General features: G+C 40.2%; 1 protein-coding gene across 1 annotated transcript in view; it reads right to left on the reverse strand.

Moving 5' to 3' along the window:
* Positions 1–24,998, reverse strand: part of LOC133465951 (alpha-1,6-mannosylglycoprotein 6-beta-N-acetylglucosaminyltransferase B-like) — a 62,885-nt gene that overhangs the window by 31,608 nt on the left and 6,279 nt on the right. The window contains exons 2-9 of the mRNA XM_061749147.1: positions 23,873–23,955; positions 23,698–23,763; positions 22,480–23,475; positions 20,726–20,838; positions 6,996–7,140; positions 4,957–5,066; positions 2,478–2,551; positions 758–925 (exon numbers count right to left, since the gene is read on the reverse strand). Of these exons, the coding sequence (XP_061605131.1) occupies positions 758–925; positions 2,478–2,551; positions 4,957–5,066; positions 6,996–7,140; positions 20,726–20,838; positions 22,480–22,541 (672 nt within the window). The 5' untranslated portion in view covers positions 22,542–23,475; positions 23,698–23,763; positions 23,873–23,955. The remainder of the gene's footprint in view (positions 1–757; positions 926–2,477; positions 2,552–4,956; positions 5,067–6,995; positions 7,141–20,725; positions 20,839–22,479; positions 23,476–23,697; positions 23,764–23,872; positions 23,956–24,998) is intronic.

Consider the following 24,998-nt stretch of genomic DNA (forward strand, 5'->3'; position numbering starts at 1 on the left):
TGTAGAGGAATAATTTCAATACAGCTTTTCTGCTGAATATCAGAAAAAAAAGTGCATTTTACTATCTCCCACATATACGCCTACACATTTACAATGAAGTTACATTTAATCTGAAAGCAACTGGTGTAAGGCACATCCACATGCAGTACCCAAAGGATTCCTCTCAGTGAGTTCAGCCTGCAAATACAGTAGTGTGCAAAAAGGAGGGCTGCAGACTGACTCCACATTAGAATTCATCGTGGAGGCGACACAATGCTCTGGGGACAAGCCTTTATGCAAGGGGATAGGATAAACAGGGAGCTGGACCTGTAGCAATCATTGCACATGAAATGCATCATTTGGTACTCGTGAGAATGGCGATTAAATGACCGGAGGCTATAGACACCAAGGGAATGACAGGTAGTCCTTTGTGGAAAGATGGTGTGTTGCATATTCAGCATGTCAGGATGTTATTGATCATAAATTAAAACTATGGATTGATTTAAGAAGTGATAAATGCTCTGCTCAGCTTGACCTCAATAAGTTAAAAGCACGCTGCACAAACAGGCACAGGTCCAAATGTACAAAGGTAGGAGAGCCGCTTGATGTTTGGTATTCTGCTCTACTTAGTTTTGCTTGTCATTTTGAAATATTTGCTCCTGACAGCTCTCACACTGGCAGCCCTACTCCCAATTATTTATGCTTTCCAAGACAAAGATCTTTGCAGGGGTAATATGTTTTATTCCTGTATATCCAACAGCGGTCCTTTGTTGCATACTTGTTTCCGGGGTTGAGGCCTCAAGGTGGGCGTAGCAGTCTGGTTCCTCCAGGCTAGTGGGGGACAGAACCACTCCACCTCACTCAGATAGATGAGAAAGGAGCAGTCCGAGCCATCAACTCCATAAAAAGCGTAGCACGGGTCAGAGGTCCAACGGACACGCATCCACTGGAACACACACACACAACCATATTTCAAGACTCAAATGTCAGACTGTAGTTTTGATTGAAAACTGTCACAAGCTTTGGGATGTGAAGAAAACAACAATACAAAGGCAAATATTCAACTTCTCAGTGAATACAGGGTTGATTTACACTGCATGGTTCAAGTGACAAAATTCCCATGTTTTGCGGCACACGTTTTCCTATGTAAGTGCAGCCTAAATGGAAAGATCTGATATACCCCGTCAATGCGAGCTTGACCTCATTAAAATACAGTGTTCCCTCCTAATATTGTGGTTCACCTATAATAATAATAATAATGCATTACACTTATATAGCACTTTTATAGGCACTCAAAGACACTTTACAATTTCAAGCATTATTTATTCACTCCTCAGTCACACCTGGTGCTGGTAATCTACTTGTGTACCAGATCTGCCCTGATTGAATGTGGTCTAAAAATGCCAGTCGGTCATTAAATAAGGAAAATAATTGTCGCCAGTGGAGCAATGTGGTTTCAGTTTTGTACTTTGTGCTATTACTTACTTCTGTGTTGTCATTGCCCGGACGAGTTATTTACATGCAGTTTGAGAATCTGGGATTTATTTTTTTTGTTGTTTCATGTGGTCCGTCAGTGTAAATACAGTTATAATGGATATGCGACTCTAGAAATGTACGTGGAAATACACTGTAGAAAAAAATTTATACTGTCCACGTTTAGTGAGTGGTTCAAGAAGCTCATTATCACCTCTTGAGGGTCAAGGTGGTATTGCAAGATGGACAAGCAGGACGACCATTGACTCACTCTTCAGTAGTGTGAATGACAATTATGTATATATTTTTTCAAATAAAAAATAGTAATCAAATTAAAGTCCCTAGTATTGTTTATGTATTTATACAATCGTACCTTGATTTACGAGTTTAATTCGTTCCATGACCGATCCCATAACTCATTTCACTTGTTTACTTACAATTTTTTTTTAAATTAATTGAAATGTCACTGATCTATTCCAGTCCGCCAAAAAACACCACAGTTATGTGTTTTAAAAAAAAGAAAAGTAGCACTACATAATACATACATAATAAAAGAGAGTTCTGGCCTACAGCAGCTCTTTGCGTATGTTCTTATTTTGTACTTGTATTGTTTTTGACTGTTCGTCCCATTCAATAAAAGTCTGAAAGTGCATTGGAGAATGTGGCTCTCCTTGCCCATATGTGAGGGCATTAACTCAAAAAACATGTATGTTGGGGCACCCCTAAGTCAATGTACCACTGAATTCGCAACTGCAAAAAACATTTTGGCTTTTGTTGCATATAGACTGTATGTCTGTACTACAACAGGTGTTTGTGAAAAGATGCAATAAGTAGCTCCAGCCACAGGCTATATGGTACCGTTTGCCACTTGAAATGCGCTCATCTTGACAACCCAGAACTCTGCGAGGAGTGTTGATCTCAGTTCGTATGACATTAAATCTCTGCTGCCCCGAGACGGACAGGACAATAAATGTGTTTTTCTGTGTGCAAAATAGTTTTGGAATCTAGACTCAAGGCAGACTTACATCCATCTTGCTGGGGCAGTCTGGATAACGAGGGTCTTTAGAAATGTCACACTGTCCGAATGTTCCTTCCTTAACTAGAGACAAGAAAAGTGGGTGGTTATCAGAGCTTGTACGCACACACATCTCTCTAGACCTCATTTCAGCCAGCGTCAAAGGATTTAAATGTGTGTTTTGCTTTTTCCTTTGGCGTTTCGTGACTCTTTTATCTGAAAGGACTTTAAGAAAGGGAAAGTGAGAAGAAGCAACAAAGAAGAATATCCTACACAAGTTAATGTCAATGACACAGTGGCTCACATTTAAAGCATAAAGACTCCAACACATTTTATTCAGCATTACAGTGTTTCATTCTTATCCCAGTCGAACATCAGTTGTCACGCGGACGACTAAAATAAGTTTTCTTTTTCTCTTAAGCGATGTTTAGTGCTGTTTCTGTCACGTTTGGGGTTTGGTCGAAGGCGAGGAACGCAAGGCAAGAACATGGAGAACCCAAGTGCAGGGAAGTAGGGAGGCAAGGCAGGAGTGCGGGAGTCTCAAAAAAATAATATTTAATCTTCAAAAACGGCCAAAAAAGGAACGTGGATAAAGCAAAACTAAACAAAGTCCCACAACCAAACCAAAGTAACAAAGAAACACTTAAATACCTAACAATGGAAACAAACTATCACTGGTGAGTAGGACGTATGTCATTGGGACAATGACACCTGACAATGGCGTACTGCAAAGACAACGACAACGGCAATGAACCGACAAGAAGTGAAAGAAACCAGGGAACTAAATACAAACAGATTGACGAGACAACGAGGAACACCTGGACAAGACACAAGTGGTTGGAGAGAGCCTATTGGTCCACACAAGGTAGACGAGAACAGGTGGACAGAACAACCTAAAGAGCACACGACAAACATGGAACACAGGAAAACATGGAACAAAACTAAACACAACCCAAACCAAAACACAGACCATGACAGTTACTGGCTTTTTTTGTCTCGTTCCTAGCTGTCAGCCATAGGTGTTATCATCCAACTTTCTGTGACTTTTGGATCTTCTGTGACAGATGTTGCGCATTTGAGTTCTGTTTGACAAGAAGGAGCTTTGAATGAAGCTGTAGACTCTCTCTATTTAGCTTCTCCCACAGGCTAGCCGCCAACTGGCTAGATTCAACTATAAACTTTTATGACATTAATTGTTAAAAAAAATAAATAAAAAATGTGTCTGTAAGTGGCCAAAATAAGACATATGTTACCCCTTCTCATTTTTGTTAAAAGAGTGTTTAAAGAGTGTTTTATGTTCTTAACATTTCTAAATGTGCACGGTTAACTTCTCTTGATACTTGTGTGACAATTAATACTGTTAAATGTTACCGTACTTAAAACATTGCCTGTACAGTGAATAAAGGTTTTATTATGGTGACAGTTTTGACTATGGAGCAAAGAGAGTTGAACCAGTGTCAATTCATGTTTTTGTAACGGCACAATTTTGCATAAGTGTAAGTAATATTTTAGCCTATGATTGTATTACTTCTTCTTTTTCATCAACGACAAATTAAGTAATATGAGTAGGTACCAAGCTCATGCAAGTTATTGGCCTTACATGGCTCATGTGCTTAATGACCATGTCAGCTTTTATTATCCCTTAGCCGCTTTTGCAGTGTCCTCTTTTTTTTCCCTGTTCCCTTCTCACTTAATTCACTCTATCTTTATCTCTCTGCACCTCCTTCCTTCTCCATCCATCATTCTCCTCAAATCCCTAGCACTAGTGAGCCCAATTAGGGGAGCAGTCGCAGCTTCTCCCCCATGCAGCACCTCATCAGTCACAAGGTCTGATTAGCATGACAGCAGCATGACTTAAAAAGAAACTTTGTGTAACACTGCATTTACCTCAAGCTCATTTAAATGGTATCAGACATTGTGACACATTAACAAGACAGCATGTTGGATTGTTGTCACAAAGAGCAACATGAATTAAAATCTGATTTTGCTTTGTATCCGATGCAGAAATTGAAAGTCACAGCTAATAATGGCTGACAGAGCCACATCACAATAGCTAGCTTCCAGGTCATTCATCATTAAGATTTAAATATCCTGCTTCGGTATAGTAGGGTTGTGACACTGGAGAATGTGTTGTGTGGATCACCTGAGTGCTTCCAAATGGGTCATAAATGAAGGGTTCACGATTTGAATGGGCATTGTGTCATGTTCTCTGAGCTCAACCAGCAAGCGCAAGTTACTCATAAATTGTGCACCCAAGAACATTCAAACTTGACAGTTTTCCTTGTGCAGGCAGAGAGGAAAGTGTTTTTCAAATTGCATGGATTTGAAATGGATGGGTGGGATACATCTGAAGGGCTACAGCTGTATTTGACATTCTCATGGTGTGTGAGAGAGCAGGACAAGTGTGTGTATGGGTATGAGTGCATGCATGCGTGCGTGCATGTGTGTGTGTGTGTGTGTGTGTGTCTGTGTTCAGGTTTCAATCTCACTTCTTTTGGTTGCAATGCTGCGCTGTAGAATCTGCTCCACCCTCCCTGCCATGTCCGACATGTTCTGGGCTATGGCCTGGATCCGCTCCACCAGACCTATTGGCTGAATTCTTATATACACATGCAGGCACGCACGCACACACGGACACACACACACAGATACACACACACACAGACACACACACACACAAACACACACACACACTCCCACATATAATATTCCAGGCAAAAAAAATACATGCTAGAAATACTACTCCAAATACATTGGGCTTTATACTGATTATTTTCAACATTATAAATGAAATACGGTTTGCAATACACATTGGGATAATGAGTTGTGTTGAATCTGAGTTTATTGCATAGTTATCTATATTGCATTGAGTATTTGTGGAAAAAAAAAAAAAAAAGCTTTCTGCCTGTTGCACATTTAGAAAAATCCCTTGCATTAATTTAATGGTTTTGTTTTCAATTGGCACAGGGATCCAGATTCTAAAATGCACACGAGCACAGATGAGTGTATTTGCATTATTAAAGTGAGGATCTCAAAAGACATGCATAATTCTGTAATTAATAATACTTAAAACTAGTTTGTCAGGCGTTTTAATTAGCAAATTACTTTTGGATTATTACAATACATTCCAAAAAGCAGAACTGGCTTTTGTGCATCTTGGCTTAGATGATGTAAAATGTGGTCTTACATTTTTAACTGGTGTAAAACTGGGAGTACTAAAGTGATAATCAATACGTATCAGTAAAGTACTGTATCCTTCCAATAGGAGGTGATTATGCAATTGTGTGCAAGGATGTAAGAAAGCAAAAGTAGATGTAAAAATCCATAGTTACTATTACCAGGGTGGAGGAGCGATGGAAATGGGCAGTACACAAAGAGGAGGGAACCTCCATTACTCAAACCCATGAGTAGATTCAAGTATGAGAGGTCTGTTGCTGTGGCAACCACACTCAAATATGGGCTGGCAGCTCCAGCACTTCGTTAAAGGCCAGTGCTCTTATTGTTGTCATGGACTGTTTTGTGTTCACTTGCATTTATCTACATACAGTTAAGGCCCAAATTAAGCAGAGTTAAGTTACTTTTTTATTTGAAAAATGGGTATCATTCAGCAGGAAATGACACAAGAAGGTGGCAAAAAATGAAAAGAAAATATCAATAGAAAATTGTACATTTTACATTTACATTTTAAAAAAATTTATTATCCATACTTTTTCTCAATACGCGAGCATCTAATGTTCTTAATGTATAGTTGATTATATTTGATGTTTCCATTACTTTATTGAGCCAAGGTGCATTTTTTACATACCACCAAACAAAAAATCACAAAAAGTATGTGTATTGAAATAATGATCTTGTCTCAATTTACACACAAAAGACTTAAAATCGAGGCCTGATTAGTTCAACACTAAGCTATTATTCTGTCATACAAATGGGGTTGGGAATCATTGCTTTAGATCATACTAGATGTACTATATTTGATTTGTTTCAAATGGCTCACCTGAATAATTTTTGTTCGTTAACACACAAATAGTATAAGTACACTGTTAGACATTTCATCGGGTTTTTAGAGTTTTACTATAAACTTGAATTAAGTAACTTACTGACAACAGTGCCAAGTCAATGTTTCTATTCATTGTGGTGCTAATGAGTTATAGAATGTAACAGGGCTCTTTTATCTTGCAGAAGAAGTACACCAGATAACGCTTATCTTAGCTTCACTTAGCATACAGCAGAACTGACCAGGCTGTCACTATATTGCACACAACCCGCAGTCAGGGTTTCATGAAAAAAAAAAAATGTGCAACATACATGTAACACGAGAGTTAAAGAAGACACACTTTCAATGAACTACAGGTAACATAAGGACATTGACACCCCATCCTTTCCCTACGGAATCAACTGTCATCACCCGATAGCTGCAGTAGCTTCTTAAAAAGCTGCCACTAAAGTATAAACATTTGGTCCTGCAAGACGAGTACAACACTTGTACAGCTGAGACTAAACAGTAAAGGAGACATGCTCAGTGTACCTGTCAAGGACAGACGCAAGCTCGTCCAACTTGTGGTTTTCAGTGGTGTTACCCAGTCTAGACAGGGCATCCATCCGCTTCATAATGACTTCCAGCATGTCACTGATTTTCCTGAGCACACCGCGGGATTCTTGACCCCCAAATACTAAAAATCAAAAAGCAAAAAATAAATAAATAAATAAATGGAAAAAAGGGGAAAAAAGACCAAATTAAGGATTTTATGTTTAATGACAATTAGTACCGTTAAAAGTCCAGTAATAGTTTGAAATAAGCAGTACCAACAAAATCAAATGCATGTTAGGGATTTAAATGAAATTAATTTATATGATTACTGCAGCTTAAGCACACCAAGGCCAATTTATTGTTTCTATCACTACTCTATTGTAAGCAATACAATGGAGTATTTTTTTTTCCAACTGTCCTTCATTACTAAATCAACAGCTCACTGGGAGCCTCTGTTCCAGCAGAAGGGGTGAAAAGGCAGAATCAGCAATTTATTCTGACAGTATTGGTTTTGTTTTCTTGCTCGACTCAAATAATTAATGACACGATTGGTGGTCCAATGCTGTTAGCAAACACCTTGTCAATTAACTGGCCTACAGCAGCAGACAATAATGTCAAAAGACTGCATCGCTACATGTTGAGGTCCTAACCCCGCACTGCTGTTTGAGCTCTGTTTGAGTTTGAGTTCTTGAGCTCTAAACGCTAATTAACACACAATAGCATCCGTAGTCAACCAGGCGAGCATCCTTGCAGCTAAGAAATTACAATTAGATTGAGCAGATGACCACAGCGTATCCCATCAGCAATTATCAGAATTTTATGATACATTCCCATTGTAGATGAAAAGCACAATTAAAATATCCATCCATCCATCAATTATCTGAGCCGCTTATCCACACAAGGGTCGCAGGAACGCTAAAGCCTATACCAGCTATCATCGGGCAGGAGGTGGGGTACACCCTGAACTGGTTGCCAGCCAATCGCAGGGCACATACAAACAAACAACCATTCACACTCACATTCACACCCACGGTCAATTTAGAGTCTTCAGTTAACCTACCATGCGTGTTTTGGGGATGTGGGAGGAAACCGGAGTGCCCGGAGAAAACCCATGCAGGCACGGGGAGAACATGCAAACTCCACACAGGCGGGGCCGGGGATTGAACCCCGGTCCTCAGAACTGTGAGGCAGATGCTCTAACCAGACGTTCCACCACAATTAAAATATATATATTATAATTACCGTTACTACAAAAGTAATAATTACCTGACAGCATTAGGCTTTTAAATTACAACACATGAACTTTGCAGAATACTGAGTTGACGCTTCCAGCTTCTAGAAACTCACCTCCAGGAAACAGAAAACGCACCAGAAGAAAATGTTTTTCTTCTCTCGGTGTACAGAGCAGTCAAGAAAAGAAAAAAGGTGTAAGGAAACGCTCGCATCAGTTGAAAGGGCTTACATAAAATTGCAGGGGAATTTCAGTTGAGAAGCAAATACTGTTTTGGAGAGATGGTAAATATTTCCTCCTCCTTTACCTCACAACTTCAATCATTGCTGGAATATATGCAGTCAAATAGGCCGACCGAAAGCCTCCTTTCAATAATTCAACAGTTTGACAACAATTTTTTACTTCCAAAGACAGATGAATTCCTGCACAGACAGCTTTGTAGCAGCAGTTTAACAATTGCTTAAGTGGAAAGAATGAAGCCAAACAGGAAAAGAGATGAGATCTTCAATAGGACTCAAGTGCTGCAAGGTAAAATAGAATATACTGACTGCCCCAAACTCTACTGATTGTGGGATGTTTCCAGTATCTTCTACCATGCAGTACGCAATTATATCTGAGAATAGTGGCTCCAACTTTAAAAGGGAGACTGGGGCTCCCTGAGAAGGATTCCAGATATTTGCCCTAAGTTGGTCTCTGAGCTGCAGTGCTCCAATAAATCTAAAAGCCTCTGGGCTAAAGTGTGGGAAGGAGAACTCTCAATTCTTCACAATAATACATCTCATAAATCACCAATACAGAGAACAAACACCGTTCCTATACATTACATTTCTAGAACTGTACCTTACATAGCATACCGTTATCATGTATAATGCTAATGTATAATTATTTTCCCCCCAAAATTGTCAAGTCAATAGTGCGCATTATACATAGGTATAGGGGCAAATGGAAAACATTTTCATATTTTATATATATATGAAAAAGTGTAGCCTACACTTTCATTCCAATATGACAGGGGTATGTATGACTGCATATATGTACAGTTGTGCTCATAATTTTACATACCCTGGCAGAATTTGTGAAATATTGTTTTTTTAAATATGACTTATGACTAAACAACAACCATCATTACTTTCCTTATGGTTATGTTTTGTTTAATGATAATGCTTCCCTGAAATACTTGACTGTTTAATTTGAATCCCATTAAAATAAAATTAAATGTGTTTCGCCTGGTCCTTCATGTTTTCTTTAAAGAATTGTACCCATGTTACAAATTTTGCCTGGGTAATCAAACATATGAGCACAACTGTGTGTTTTCTAATTTACTAAATAAAACAAGGGCTGTGAATTTCAAAATAAAAGCAAGTTAATTTAAAAAAAGGATTACGTGTTCAAAGAAAGTGGTTAACTTCAGAATAATTCTTTGAAAAAAAACTAACCAAATACAGATAATACTTCATGTTTTGATCATATAGGTAGAAGCAAAATCATGCATTGTAAAAATGCATTATACATAGGTAGAAGGGTTTTCCAGAATTTTGAGGTCAACTTTGGGGGATGCATATTATACATGGGTGCGCATTATACACGAGAAATTACGTTATGTTTGCAATCAAGTTTTCATTAGGCCACCATTTAATCCACTTCCTAATTCCTCTTGGGAAACATTATGTTCCTTACCAAAATCACATTGGGTGACTTTAGACTTTTTTGTGCCAGTGTGGAGCCGCCACTATACGATTCCTCATCTGCTGGTTAATAACGAATTTAAATAGCAGCAGCTAATCTCCTTTAACGCCACCATTATCAGCACCATCAATATTGAACAACTTCCTAGATTAGACCACCATTTGCACTGCAGCCTGCTCTGTGCTCTGAGATCAGCCGGCTACCAAGGTAACCTCATAGCTAAATGCAAAATCTGGATATAAATGTTATCAGCACCGACTAGCCACAACATTCTGACCACTTGCCAAATTTAATGATATAAATTACAAATATTCTGTCTTTACAAAGGTAATATTCATGGTTTGGATTAGTACTGCCAGAGAGGTGTTAATTTCACAATTTTAGATGTTCATTCATCCTGTGGTCAGAGTCTGCAGTGGTGCAACACTGTAATGTAATGCATTATAGTAACAGTATAAATAAAGGGTGATAGAAATTGAACTTTGCACTTATAATTCATTGTAATTTGTTTCTCAATTTTATTTTTTAAAATCCAATAACTGGATATGAGATGAAAGCGTTTAGCATGAGTTTAAATTTTTTTTAAAAAATTAATATGGACACCAGAATTTGCTACTAGCTTCTCACACCATCGAGGTATCGCATCAACTTATTTCACCAAGAACTTTTGTGGGATAGAAGACATAACATCTCATATTTGCCATTTGAACTGTATGTACTCAGGTGCTTAGAGTTTAGAGGAACCCTCAACATTTGAGCACCTCTACGGTTACATTACAAAATGTAATGTTTACACAACTACATTTGAAGTAGGTAACGCCACATACAATCTAATTGTAAGTGTCATTTGAATATTGTCATGGTTTCGCTCTCGTTTATACAAAAAGCTTGTTTTCAAAGATATGCTCTTGCTAGATGAGTTAACTCTCACAGTCATCATCTCACCGGGAAAAAATACAAACATCAAGTACACACAGAGGTTGGTAGGACTGCGTTACCTTTACTCTGTTACATTTTGGATAAATTTGACTTGTCAGAATAGTTTTAGTGAAGCATACTTTTTACTTTTACTCTAGGATTTATGTTAAGAATAAACAGTACTTTTACTCCGTTACAATAATCTATATGCCGCTCGCTACTTTCATTTATCAATAATTGCGTGCGCAATCTATTTTTGGACTTTCGTTTTCGACTTACACACCGGGCGCCTTTTATCCAATCCATCGTGATTACAACGGTGATGTTTGACTCAAGTTCCCCAATCAAACGACACAAGAAAGTCACATGTCTGCACACAACGTCTTCTATTGGGCTTCGCGGGCCAATAAAGGTGAGTCGTGACAGCTGCGTGCGACTCGTGTTTATATTACAGACTACGAATAACAACAGCTTTAACATGCAGCATAGTTTTGTCACTGCCCAAACTTGGATATTTCAGCCAACTTCTAACTTGAGAAGATACCTTGCAATAAAGTTGCGGATGTTTTTGCTGTTGTTTTGACTGTGCATATGGCAACATTGGCACTATTTTATGGTCACAAGTAACTACATGCATCTAACATCTCTCTCTCTCTCTCTCTCTCTCTCTCTCTCTCTCTCTATCTCTCTCTCGCTCTCTCTCTCACTCTCTCTCTCGCTCTCTCTCTCGCACTCACTCTCTCTCTCTCTCTCACTCTCTCTCTCGCTCTTGCTCTCTCTCTCGCTCAGGCACAAACACACACGTACACACACACACACACACACACACACACTTTGTCCATTAGTCAGCAAACAGCTTCTTCATTCAGTCATTTTAGTGGATAAAGCAAATAATGTTTCTGTAAGGCCCTATGCATGTGCTACTGTTGTTTTTTTCCACTTAAAACTGGACAAGCAGACAGGTGTGTGTGGACTCCCATTGAACATGAGTTTGAATGTGATCTGTTATTTCTGAACACAGCCACATGCCATCTATAAGAGGGAGTGCATCCTTGTGTAACCAGATTTATTTTATTTGATATAAACTTTGTTTAACCAGGTAAAAGATCATTTAAAACAGAACATCTCTTTTGCAATGGTGACATGTCTAAGAAGGCAGCAAGTAAAACGTCAAGTCCAAGCATTCAAGTTGATTTCAGTCGTTTATTTTCACCTCCTCTCTCAAAAAGATACAAACATAAATTAGTTGAGTTGTACAAATTCTAGGTCACATTAATTGTGGAATTAATTTTTTTAATGATTTATCTTGGTCAAAATTGGCGACTCTAAAATGCCCATAGGTGTGAATTTGAGCGCAAATGATTGTTTTCTTTTTTGCTCATATGTGCCCTGCAATTGGCTGGTGACCAGTTCAGGGTGTACCCTGTCTCTCGCTCGAAGATAGCTGGGATTGGCTCCGGCACGCCCGTGACCCTATTGAGACTAAGCAGTACGGAAAATTGATGGATGTATGGATGTTTTAGATTAAGTGATATTGTCCAGCAATAGCTGCATTTGCACATTCCTGTTTTATTTAGTAATTTTATTTTATTTGACGTTAATGCTCTGATTTAAAAAAATAATCAGATTACTCACGAGTTACTCAGTACTTGAGTAGTTTTTTTTTTCTACTTTCTTACTCATGTAATTATTTGGAGGACTACTTTTTTACTTTTAACTGAGTCATATTATTCTAAAGTAACAGTACTCTTACTTGAGTTCTATATTTGGCTACTCTACTCACCTCTGAGTACACACACAAACTCCTCTCCTCTTCCTGTGCTTTCACTCCTAATTTAAAGATTCATTAAAGAGAGGGTTGATTGAGATCTGCGGGGGCCGGATCTAGAGGCTATCAGAGCAGAGAATGACTGTCCCTCATCCTCTGTGCAACTCCACACTATTATTCTGTCTGACAGCCTGAAAATGGAAACAATCTCTGCTATTTAAATAGCTTCAGTCAAAAGCTGCTGTTGTCTGTATATGTAAGGCGGCACTTTTGCTATGTTATGTTTTATTAAAATCCACACAAGAAATAAAATCACATTGTCACTTGGTGGTTGCAGTAAGATTCATTTTTCTTTAAAAAAAAATAAAATACAAAATAAAACTTCCAGTGTCGAGACACAAAGCTTAGCTGATAAAACTTGAGGCTATTAAAACACAACTCATTTCACTTAAGTGTGTCACAGCAAACAATGAGGATCTCAGTTATTATGAGTTTCATTCTCTTTTATGCTATCAGTGCTCCCACTGTGCCAAACCAGGACAATATGATGTTCATTTGCATAAACATATTTCCTGTTTCCATAGCAAAAAAAGTGCATGTCTGCAAAATAAATATACAAGAATAGCAAATGTTACCTGAACCTGTTTCGGTGAACTTTCTGACCCACTTTCAGCTCAACCAAACAACATTTGATCAACATTGCTGGAATGACGGATGAGCTTGCTGAGTCAGAATCACCAATAACTGACTCCATAAAATTATTCAATTAATAAAGTATTTTTGTTATAGTTGAATTTAAGAAAGAGATTTATTTTGTACCACACTTTAGAGTTGCAGCTGTGGGATTATTTTGTGCAGAGATATATCACCAAGCTTCATGAACAATCCTTGCAAATAAGTGTTCTGCAGCTAATTTAAAGAAACCATTGCAATTAAGCTGTTCATTTCCCACTGGTATCCTCAGGAGACAATTTAAACAAGTAGCACGACTTACATCAACACGGTGTGCGTCCAAATTTGAACCAACACTTAGTGTACTGAGACCTGCAGCCCAACGCATTAGAAGCAAAATGGCAAAAATTGGTCTCAGGTTAGAAGAGATAATAAGTGACAAGTGATGCCACAAAGCTGACCACAACAAAACAGTATGAGACACAGGAGACACGACTGCAGTTTAGGCTTGTGGTACAGTGCAGCTGGGAATGATATTTAGAATTGGAAACCCTGACCTGGATTGTGTCTATGCTACACCGCCGGTGTGCATACTATGCTGATAGCTGAGTCAGGTAGTAAAATAGTGTGACATCACACCAAAGAATAATCACAGAACATGACAATAACCAAAGGAGGGCATCATGCATTTTGTATTTTTTTGTTCTTCTTCTTGTGGCTAGTTATTACAAAAAGAAGACAAGGTATGCTTGTGAAAAAGCACATTGCGTTTTCTTCTCTTTCCATTCACATGATCATATTTTAGAAACAATTGGGCCGATCAACAGTGTGTAGCAGTGTGAATACTGCAAGAACTACTACCTACTTAGTAATACCACTACTTTATTACTATAGTTAGGAAAGTATCACTGTGGTTGTTCCTTCAATATAGGGAAGTAGTACAGTAAAAGTAGCACAGTAAAGATCAATTGTGTGGAATTGATTGTTGATTAACCAAATCTTTCAGAAACTGAGGCAAAATGAGGTGCTGCAAAGCATCCTGACAGACACCTACTGTATAACCTAGAATATATTCTGAAGTCAGTGAGTCACCTAAAACGTCAAGCAAATACAAATTTTTTTTTTTTTTTAACAGTGTACATTGTAGCGTGTTATGTGGGCAGTGCTGAGTCTTTTGCTTTGATAAGTGTCCACACCAATGCTGTTTTATGGATTTATTTGTGAATGATTTCATTATAAAAAACATTCTAATCCTGGAATTAGTATTTGCTTCATCATCTCCAAAAATGTATGCCTATCACTACATGTCACGATGGCACAAGTTGTTAGGAGTCAATTAGATTCATGCATCATGTAGATTTTGTCATATACTGCCTGCAGTTCCATTATTGTAGCCGGGAGGGCGCTTTGCGTTCTTGCTCTCGCGCTCTCTCTCTCCCTTCCCGTCTCTGTTTTCAGCACCTGTCTCCAATCAGCCTTATCACCACTGGTATATAAACCTGCCTTTCAGTGGTACCACGGCCCTTTTACCTCCTGTAAGTCACCCTATTCCTCGTTCCCTTTTTGACTGCTGTGTTTCCTTGTTCCAGTGTGTTTCTCCCCTGTGTTCATGATCCACGTAATTCCTGCATCCACTCCGCCGCCTGCCAACCCACCTAGGACCACCGCCATTACCTTTCATCAATAAACTATTCATCCCTTCACATCTGCCTCCGACTGCTCTTGGATCCAGCCACTCTCTATTCGTGTCATATTTCAAAGTCGCAAAATAAGAATACCGTCACTGCACCATACTGTACATGTCTATGTGAAGAAATATGCATTGCTTTGTGTGCCAGTAATAAAAGGTTGCTGGAGAAATAGTGTGCCATTAACATCCAAACCATGTAGTGTACTTTGCCGAGGGTAAGTATCATAGGCCTTTGAGGCAATGCTGCATTAAGAAACTCCGGTTAAAAGGACATACTGAAGGTGGTCTTCAAAGAGCTTATTCGAAAGTGCCAGTATACCTCTGGAGCCTTCAAGATAGCTTGGCTCAAACGTCTCTTTCTTTAATGCTTCCCACTCCAGTAGAAAATATATCCCTGTGCCACCCTTCTTCTTTTTCACATCATTAGTTGCCTGTACCTTCAAGAGAACCTATTAAGGGAAACACATGCATTTTAAAAGTGGCTACAGTTCCCATCCACTCATGTGTCATCCAGGCCAGGTTTGTGTCCGTTGCATTGCATCATACCCAGAGTGGTTTCTAAAAATTCTGCCCTCTTGTGAAATCCATTCATCAGTCCATTTTCAATACCACTCATCATGTTAAGGTTTAAGAGGGCACTGGAGCCAATCCCAGCTGTTTTACGGAACTACATAAGATTTCTAAACACATTATTACAGTGGACATAAAAAGTCTATACACACATGAATAAATACCAGGTTTTTGTGATATAAAAAATAGACCATAATAAATAATTCTAAAACTTTTCCCTCCATCAGTGTGACCTATAAACTATACAACTCAATTATTTTGTTTATCTTTTCAAAAGGTTGGACTGCGCCAAGGCTGCCCTTTGTCACCGATTCTGTTCATAACTTTTATGGACAGAATTTCTAGGCACAGCCGAGGCGTAGAGGGCGTCCAGTTTGGTGGCCTCAGTATTGCATCTATTGCAGATGATGTGGTTCTGTTGGCCGTGATCGCCAACTCTCACTGGAGCGGTTCACAGCCGAGTGTGAAGCGGCTGGGATGAGAATCAGCACCTCCAAATCTGAGACCATGGTCCTCAGTCAGAAAAGGGTGGCATGCCCTCTTCAGGTCGGGGATGATATCCTTCCCCAAGTGGAGGAGTTCAAATATCTTGGGGTCTTGTTCACGAGATCGGTGCAGCGTCTGCAGTGATGCAGACTTTGTATCGGTCCGTTGTGGTAAAGAAGGAGCTAAGCCAAAAGGCGAAGCTCTCAATTTACCAGTCGATCTACGTTCCTACCCTCACCTATGGTCATGAGCTGTGGGTCGTGACCGAAAGAATAAGATCCCGGATACAAGCGGCCGAAATGTGTTTCCTCCGCAGGGTGTCCGGGCTCTCCCTTAGAGATATGATGAGAAGCTCAGTCATCTGGGAGGGGCTCAGAGTAGAGCCGCTGCTCCGCCGCATTGAGAGGAGCCAGATGAGGTGGCTCCGGCATGTGTTTAGGATGCCTCCCGGACGCCTCCCTGGTGATGTGTTCCGGGCACGTCCCACTGGGAGGACACCCCGGGGATGCCCCAGGACACGCTGGAGAGACTACGTCTCTTGGCTTGCCTGGGAACGCCTCTGGATCCCCTCGGAAGAGCTGGAGGAAGTGGCTGTGGAGAGGGAAGTCTGGGCTTCCCTGCTGAAGCTGCTGCCCCCGCGACACGACCTCGGATAAGCGGAAGACAACGGATGGATGGATCTTTTCAAAAGGGGAAGTAAAAATAAACAACTGAGATAATGTGTTTGCACAAGTGTGCACACCCTGACAGCTGGTGATGGATGTACAGTGGGTACGGAAAGTTTTCAGAGCACCTTAAATTTTTCACTCTTTGTTATATTGCAGCCATTTCTTAAAATCATTTAAGTTATTTTTTTTCCTCATTAATGTACACACAGCACCCCATATTGACAGAAAACAATTTAATTGTTGAAATTGTTGCTGATTTATTAAAAAAGAAAAACTGAAATATCACACAACCATAAGTATTCAGACCCTTTGCTGTGACACCATTTTGGTGCTATTGCTGTCCATTTCTTCTAATCATCCTTGAGATGATTCTACACCTTCATTGGAGTCCAGCTGTGTTTGATTATACTGATTGGACTTGATTAGGAAAGCCACACCCCTGTTTATATAAGTCCTTACAGCTCACAGTGCATGTCAGAGCAAATGAGAATCATGAGGTCAAAGGAACAGCCTGGAGACCTCAGAAACAGAATTGTGGCAAGGCACCGATCTGGCCAAGGTTACAAAAGAATTTCTGCTGCACTTAAGAGCACAGTGGCCGCCATAATCCTTAAATGGAAGACGTTTGGGACGAATGAAACCCTTCCTCGACCTGGCCGTCCGGCCAAACTGAGCAATTTGGGGAGAAGAGCCTTGGTGAGAGAGGTCAAGATGAACTTAAAGAGGCTGTGGCTGAGCTCCAGAGATGCAATCGGGAGATGGGCAAAACAACAAGAAAGGCAACCATCACTGCAGAACAGTCCAGTTGTGATAAATTCAATGTCCTGAGAATTAAAGTTGTGTATTACCACTGACTGCTATTTCGAAAGGCGGGACGGTGAATGACTGGTTAGAGCGTCAGCCTCACAGTTCTGAGGACCGGGGTTCAATCCCCGCCTGTGTGGAGTTTGCATGTTCTCCCCATGGCTGCGTGGGTTTTCTCCGGGCACTCCGGTTTCCTCCCACATCCCAAAAACATGCATGAATTGGAGACTCTGAATTGCCCGTAGGTGTGAATGTGAGTGCGACTGGTTGTTTGTTTGTATGTGCCTTGCGATTGGCTGGCAACCAGTTCAGGGTGTACCCCGCCTCCTGCCCGATGATAGCTGTGATAGGCTCCAGCACGCCCACGACCCTAGTGAGGAGAAGCGGCTCAGAAAATGCATGGATGTATGGATGCTATTTCGAAATGTTCATAATTCCTTACACCTTGACTCAGGTGCCATTTCCAACTGAAGAAAAACAGCGCCAATGCATGATCCTCCCACCACCATGCTTCACTGTAGTTATGCTGTTCTTTTCGTCGTGACAAGTGTGGTGTTTGTGTCAGACATACGCTTTAGAATTACAGTCTGGCCAAAAAGTTCAACCTCTGTTTTACTGGACCATGACAAAATCTCCCAAAAACATGAGGGATAATGAAACCAAGGTTGGACTTTGGCAGCTTCTTTTCCCTATTATTGGCAGTGAAGATTGTGTTTTTTTAAATCTGATAAAAACAATGTAAAGAGCAAGGGAGTGAACATTCAGGAGAAAGAAAAACAATGAAATTGGTCAAGAGAGAGCAGAAAAAGGCATTTTCGCACTGAGTACCATTCACTGGCCCTATACTGTGTTTCATCCTATTTGTATCTGATAGGATTTTCTGCATAAACACCTGTACTGTATGTAGTATGTGTGTGGATTTGCGTTACGAGTCAAAGTCTCAGGCTGAGTAGGTACTGGAAGTGTGTACAGTGCTACCAAGGCACTTTCACCAACATGTTTATGGATGTATATATATATATATATGTATATATATATATATATGTATATATATATATATATATATATATATATATATATATATGTATATATATATATATATATATATGTATATATATATATGTATATATATATATATATATATATATGTATATATATATATATATGTGTGTGTGTGAGGATTTACATAGACTGAGGTTCCATGGCTTGCAGTAAGGCTGATTTTAATGAGCTAAAGGCCAAACAAGCCTTCCCCTGGCTATAGCGTGAGTGCTAAATTAATCAGACAGCTCTCCTGTCGTCTATAACCCACCATCTTCTACAAGTCTGGATATAGGGCTTCATTAATGAGCAAGAACCTTTGAATTGTTTTATGTAAGCGCACCAAGTACACATCACTGGAGTTTCCCCTGCTTACTACACTTTAAAGTGCACTCAGGGGCACTGCACCAATTATTCAACCATCCATGTAAACTCATTCAATAATATTTCAATAGTATCGAACAACTTAAAAGCAAGAGGTAGATTATGAAGATAACAGTACTGTCTCTATTATTTCAAAAGCGATAACAGATAAAGGAATTATGGACAAATGGGCTATGATAGACAGAGGCGTCGCTCACAAGTTTTCTGCCAGCTGATATTAGCGACAGAGAATGACACACCATGTCAACAGCATGCCAGACACAGATAAAAGGTGAGAAGGTGGTCCAAAAAGCTAGCAGTGACTCTTCCAAATGGCTTGTGTTCTGGCCATTTATATGCACAGGCACAAAGCGGAAACACTGACAACGTGCTTAGAAAGATAACAGCTTTCTCTCTCAGTAACAATTTTAATGTTATGGTAGATTGTAAACTGTAACTTGTCAATATAATAAAGAAGAGTTTACCCCTTGGAGTCTTGTCATAAAACTAATTTACATACAAATTCCGATTTCAATCCTCTGTGACGCTTAAAGAATGTCTATGACAAGTCCTGCAATAATGTATTTGTTGCTAAAGCACAAATATATCACTTTTATGTTACATGGACTGGACTGGACTTGATTGTCCAGGGTGGACCCTGCCTCTCACCCACTGGCAGCTGGGATCGCCTCCAATTCACTCATTACAGAAAATGGATGGAAGGATGGATGGATGGATGGATTCCAGAAGATTTACTTATCCTGAAAGTTATCTCATGAAGGTTCAGGCTAGGTCAGCAGTGATGGTGGAATACTTTATAAAGAGCTCTTTTCTGAAACACTATAAATTAATTTTGCTTATTAAAGAAAAATGACATTTATTTACCTCGAGACCTACGATTTTACAAAAAATGTCATTGCCACTGTCTGATGATTTTTAACAAAAGTTTGTCCGTACACAATGGCTCGGCAAGATTGATTATTATTTTTAATGAGGCTTTTTTCTCATTTTGGGTAAAAAATGAAAAAAATCTTCATATGGACAAAAGTACATCCTGGTAACCTAAAAGTGAAAATGGCAGAAGGAGTTGGTCCCAACGTTGCCTCTACTCGGAAGACTTTCTCCATGACTGTGTCTGTGGGAAATGTATCAGTATCCATAGAGACACATCCGCAGGAATGTGTTTTTAACAACAGAAGCGGTTTAAACACACAAAAAATGATTCAAGCTGAAAAGTAACCTTTAATTAATCAATCAAATCGATTATTCGCCCAGCCCTAAGGGAGCGGCACATTTTCTTTCTGTAGAGTCCAATATGCACTTCCTGTTCTTGCTGGCTCTCGACCCATCGCTGTCACCCTCTTGTTTACCATTCAAACCAACTAGTGGGGTTGCTGGCCTACCCTGTCAGAATTATTGGGCATTGGAGCCCAAATGATTGTATTTTACGTATTGTGCCTAAAATAAGTTGCCTAACAACACATGCCGCATAACCTGAGAAAAGAATCTGAGCAACTTTGTTGTCAAGAATCTATCCAACTGAAGCATCCCAACCTCTTATTGATCCATCGATCTTGATGTGCATATGAAAGCTCTTATTTATGCAAAAAGAAGACAAAAGCGTAGATCAAATAAGAGTAACCCATCTAGAGCCAGACGATGAACATGATGGACTCCTGATGAACAAAGCGAGGGGGTCTGCCAGCCTGCTATGCAGCAATCAAGAAAGCCCCACGCAGCTCTCAGCATGATGTTGCTTGTCCATTACCAGCATGAACCACAGCCACTATAGACACTGGCAAAAGCCCCGGTGTAGAACTGCAGGCCTACCTTCGGCTCGTGTGGTGAAAGGGGAATCTGAGGGTCGCTTGGCTGAGAACTGGCCCCCGAGAGAGGTCATTAGAAAGCACAGACTGAAGAATCCAATTCCCACCACGAAAATCCTAAAAGAGAAGAGGTGACAAAAGAGACAACGTCAGAGATGAAGCAATATAATGTACACACAGCATACGCAATTTTAGTTGCTGTCAAAGTTTATGTCCAGTGTGAGACTTTTACACTGTACCCATCAACCCACACGTGGGCCACTTGTGTTAAAATCAAAACTCTCTGCCCATTACATGAGAATTTCACTGTGCTGAGGGAGCTGTACTTGGGAGGGAGTCCAAACAGAGGTTCATAAGCTTGGAAAGAAATATTTCGTACCAATTAGATCTTACATTGAAAGACTAAAAACTTCTTTGCAAACTACGCTTTCACTAAACCGCAGGACCGCCGCATCTGTAAAGCAAAACCTGTATTTTTTTTCTTGAACGCATACATGGCAAAACAGTGACAGTACAATCTGAACATCAACATTCAATGACCACAGCAACTGAAACACCTGCACATTCTAATGAAATCCAATAGAAGAGCTGGGGTAATAATTATGATCAGTTTTGAGAGACACAGAGACAAAGGTATATGTAGAACTGCACTGTAACATGAGAGGTGTTTGGAATTTCAACTACAACCACAATAATAAACATATTCTATTTTTCCAATGAGTTAGATATGACATTTTTTAATATATACAAGTGGATTTCCTTGTATTGTGCAGGAAGTGTTTATTTAGTACTTGTCAGCATTGTATATGTGCAGGTGGCAGAAGTACTCACACTCAGTACTTGAGTAGAAGTAAAGATACTTGAGTCTGAAAAAAATCTGGTAAAAATACTGATACAAACCCTTTACTTTAGTACCTTTAGTAACACTTTAGTATTTAAGTACAAGTTATTCATTTTGATAACTTGGCACAATGAAAAAATAAACTTCTCCCCTCAAAATAGTTTTCCTTTTTATTAACTCAGGCTCTAAAACAACTCGTTCCCATAGCTTTGTTAATGTTACGGACTGACTAACAAAAGAATGTTAAATTAGCTAATGATAATTGTTGTTTTTTTTAATACCTGTATGTCTTTTTAAGATTAAGTGGATAATTTTTGAAAGCTTGTGGTTTTTAGGCTGGTACAAGACACAAGGCATTCTCCACCAATATTTCTTGGAGCAGACAACATTAAACGATTCCCTCAGATAAGGCCATCGGCAATGGGGAATATCTTGCCTCTCCGAATCTATTGCGTCCTCGTCCTTAATCCTCTATGGTTCGTACACTGCCTTATAAATCCCCAAGATAGCAACCAATCAGTCAATACATAATTTCAACCTCGGTTGACTTCAACACTCTCTATTAAATCTTTTCTCGTTTCGTCACCCATGGAGGTTCGAAAAGTAACCAGTCTAATTTGACAAAGTACTGTGGGGTGTAAAACGTCCAGACAATACCTAAAAAAATATACTTGGTAACTTGTGCATCTGTAATCTTTCTGCATAAACCTTTAAAAAAAATATACGCCTTCATCACTAAAATTGTCCTACTCCCCCCCCCCCCACCCCCAAAAAAAACCACTTACCTCCTTCTATTTGTCATGACTGTATGTATAATTCATCATGAATTTGTTTCAATTTCAAAGTATGATTTGAAATATGGAACGACGCATTTAACATAAGCAAAACACGTGATTGGCTCATTTGCTTTTGCTTACCTGAAAGGTTTGTAAGTGAGAAGACATCTCCTCGTCATAATGGAAAGATCGCTGCTCATCATTGTGCACACGCAGGTCCATTCACCGTGCCGTGGGTGCGGGGGAGCACAGAACTCGAACGCATAACTTTAAATCGGGCAAGTGGCGGCAAGCGAACAAGAGTGTCACCAAAAAGACAACTTCCACGCTTCTATGCTCTGGTCCAACTTCACCCTCCGATGCATACTGCGGCTCAGTGTCTCCCGGTGATGCTGTATCCGCCCCAAGCGACCAACTGCATGTCAGACCTGCATCTTGTGTACTGTTGCTCCAGGACGCAGCTTATGCTCACAACGTGTACGGAGGGTATGAACAACACACTACTGGCGGATTCGTGAAATGGGCAACACTTGTTAAAGTCGTATAAGAGCTCCATCTAGCGAGTCTTACTGCGAAATGAGGTGAAACGTGGCTCATGGGAGCACAATTTGTTGATTTAAAACTAAAGCCACGTTTTCTTTTTTGTTCTTTTTTGTTAAAAACAAAAATATAATAATGTTTTATAGCCAACACTAGAGGAGATGACAAAATGCTGATTAAGCTTGTCAGCTCCTCTAACATCTTGCTGGTCTTCAATAGTTTATTTTTTTATATTTAGTGAATGCCCGATTCATTTTCCGCACTGGCCCAGTTGGTGGCACACCTAAAATGTAGAAGGAAATGACGGCAAGGAAATGAAACATTTTTCCGAGCAATGGGTGGATCGTAGTTGTGAAACCCTCAATACAAATATTATTTTGCATTTATGGAGCATAATTCATACAATAATTACTGTGTAAACAAAAACAATAATAAAATTGCCACAAATGACCAATTTTTAGGTGGAACGGTGGATGACTGGTTAGCACATCTGCCTCACAGGTCTGAGGACCCGGGTTCAAATCCGGGCTCACCTGTGTGGAGTTCTCCCCATGCCTGCGTGGGTTTTCTCCGTGTACTGCGGTTTCCTCCCACATCCTAAAAACAAGCATGGTAGGTTAATTGACGATTGTAAATTGTCCGTAGGTATGAATGTGAGTGTGAATGGTTGCTTGTTTATATGTGCCCTGCGACTAGCTGTCAACCAGTTCAGTGTGTACCCCGCCTCCTGCCGCCAGTTAGCTGAGATAGGCTCGAGCATACCCGTGACCCTCGTGAGGATAAGCGGCGTAGAAAATGGATGGATGGACCAATAGCTACCTCTTTTCGAGAAGCTGTTGGCTGCCAACACCGGTGTGGGTGGTCATGTGGTCCCGACCCAGTACTCTGGGGGGGGGGGGGAATAAACTTGCTAGTGACCCAGCGATGTGGTTTGCGAGAACCTTTATGCACGTGAATATAACTGAGTGTCGTAACGCTGCTGCCGCTTCACCACCTGTCATGATGCGGAGAGGCTCTCCCAGCCGGCTTCCTGAATCTCCCTACGGACATCGATCACCGGTGACATACAGCTAAGGTCTGGAGACGTGACACAAAAAGCATGATTGAGATGGAAAAAGAGGAAGAAGAGCAGGACGAAAAACATCTTCCACGTCCGCGAAGCAATCCCCTCAGCCATTGGCCATGTGAATGCGCGTTTGATGCTGCATAAACAGTATGTTGTACTTTAACACATTTATTCAACGATTAAAAAAAGATAGATGAATAGTATTTTAAAAGATGCTTGCTTATTTGAACAGCCGGTGAGAGGCACAAACGTACGTACAGATACGGCCCGTAACAGTTTGGTCACAGGCTTTGCTTTTTTAGCCACAGGTACATTATAAATATAGTTAAGTCTTGTTGTAAAACACAATAATAGGTTTACTTTCTAGTGTACATTATTTGAATGGTTTTGGGGGGAACCCAGAAATGCAAGTTGCTAAGACACGGTTAGATCCACAATAGCGTCAGCGTCGTATCGCCCAGCAGCTGTGTATCTACTGCGGTCAAACCGGTCACTTCCTCATGTCCCCTCCGGCCAAAAGACCAGGCTCACCACAACCTGAGAGCATCGTGGTGAGCCAAACCTCCATCACCTCAAGTTCTCCTTCTCGCATGACCGTTCCCGCTTACATTATAGTTTCGGCTCTTAACACCCCCCATCACTGCCCTGATTGATTCCGGTGCTGATGACAATTTCATTCATGAAGCCATAATTCACCCACTCCAAATTCCTCTCCAACTGCTTCCGTCTCCGAAGAAGGTCACAGCCCTTGGATGGCCGTATCATCTCCGCTGTTACCCACCAAACTGTGCCACCAAACTGTGCCATTCACCTTGCTTATTTCAGGAAATTACCGCGAAAATATTTCCCTTCTCCTGATACCCCATTAGTCCTTGGAATTCCCTGGCTTAAAAGACATAACCCCACCATAGACTGGACACACTTAGCCATCACCGGATGGAGCCCTCACTGCCACTCACACTGCCTGGTCTCAGCTATACCTCCTTCTGATACACCACCACCCTCTTCCATGCTCATTGACCTCTCCGGAGTCCCTGGAGAATATCATGATCTC

Source organism: Phyllopteryx taeniolatus, chromosome 16 (genome assembly GCF_024500385.1).
Source record: "Phyllopteryx taeniolatus isolate TA_2022b chromosome 16, UOR_Ptae_1.2, whole genome shotgun sequence".
Classification (NCBI taxonomy): domain Eukaryota; kingdom Metazoa; phylum Chordata; class Actinopteri; order Syngnathiformes; family Syngnathidae; genus Phyllopteryx; species Phyllopteryx taeniolatus.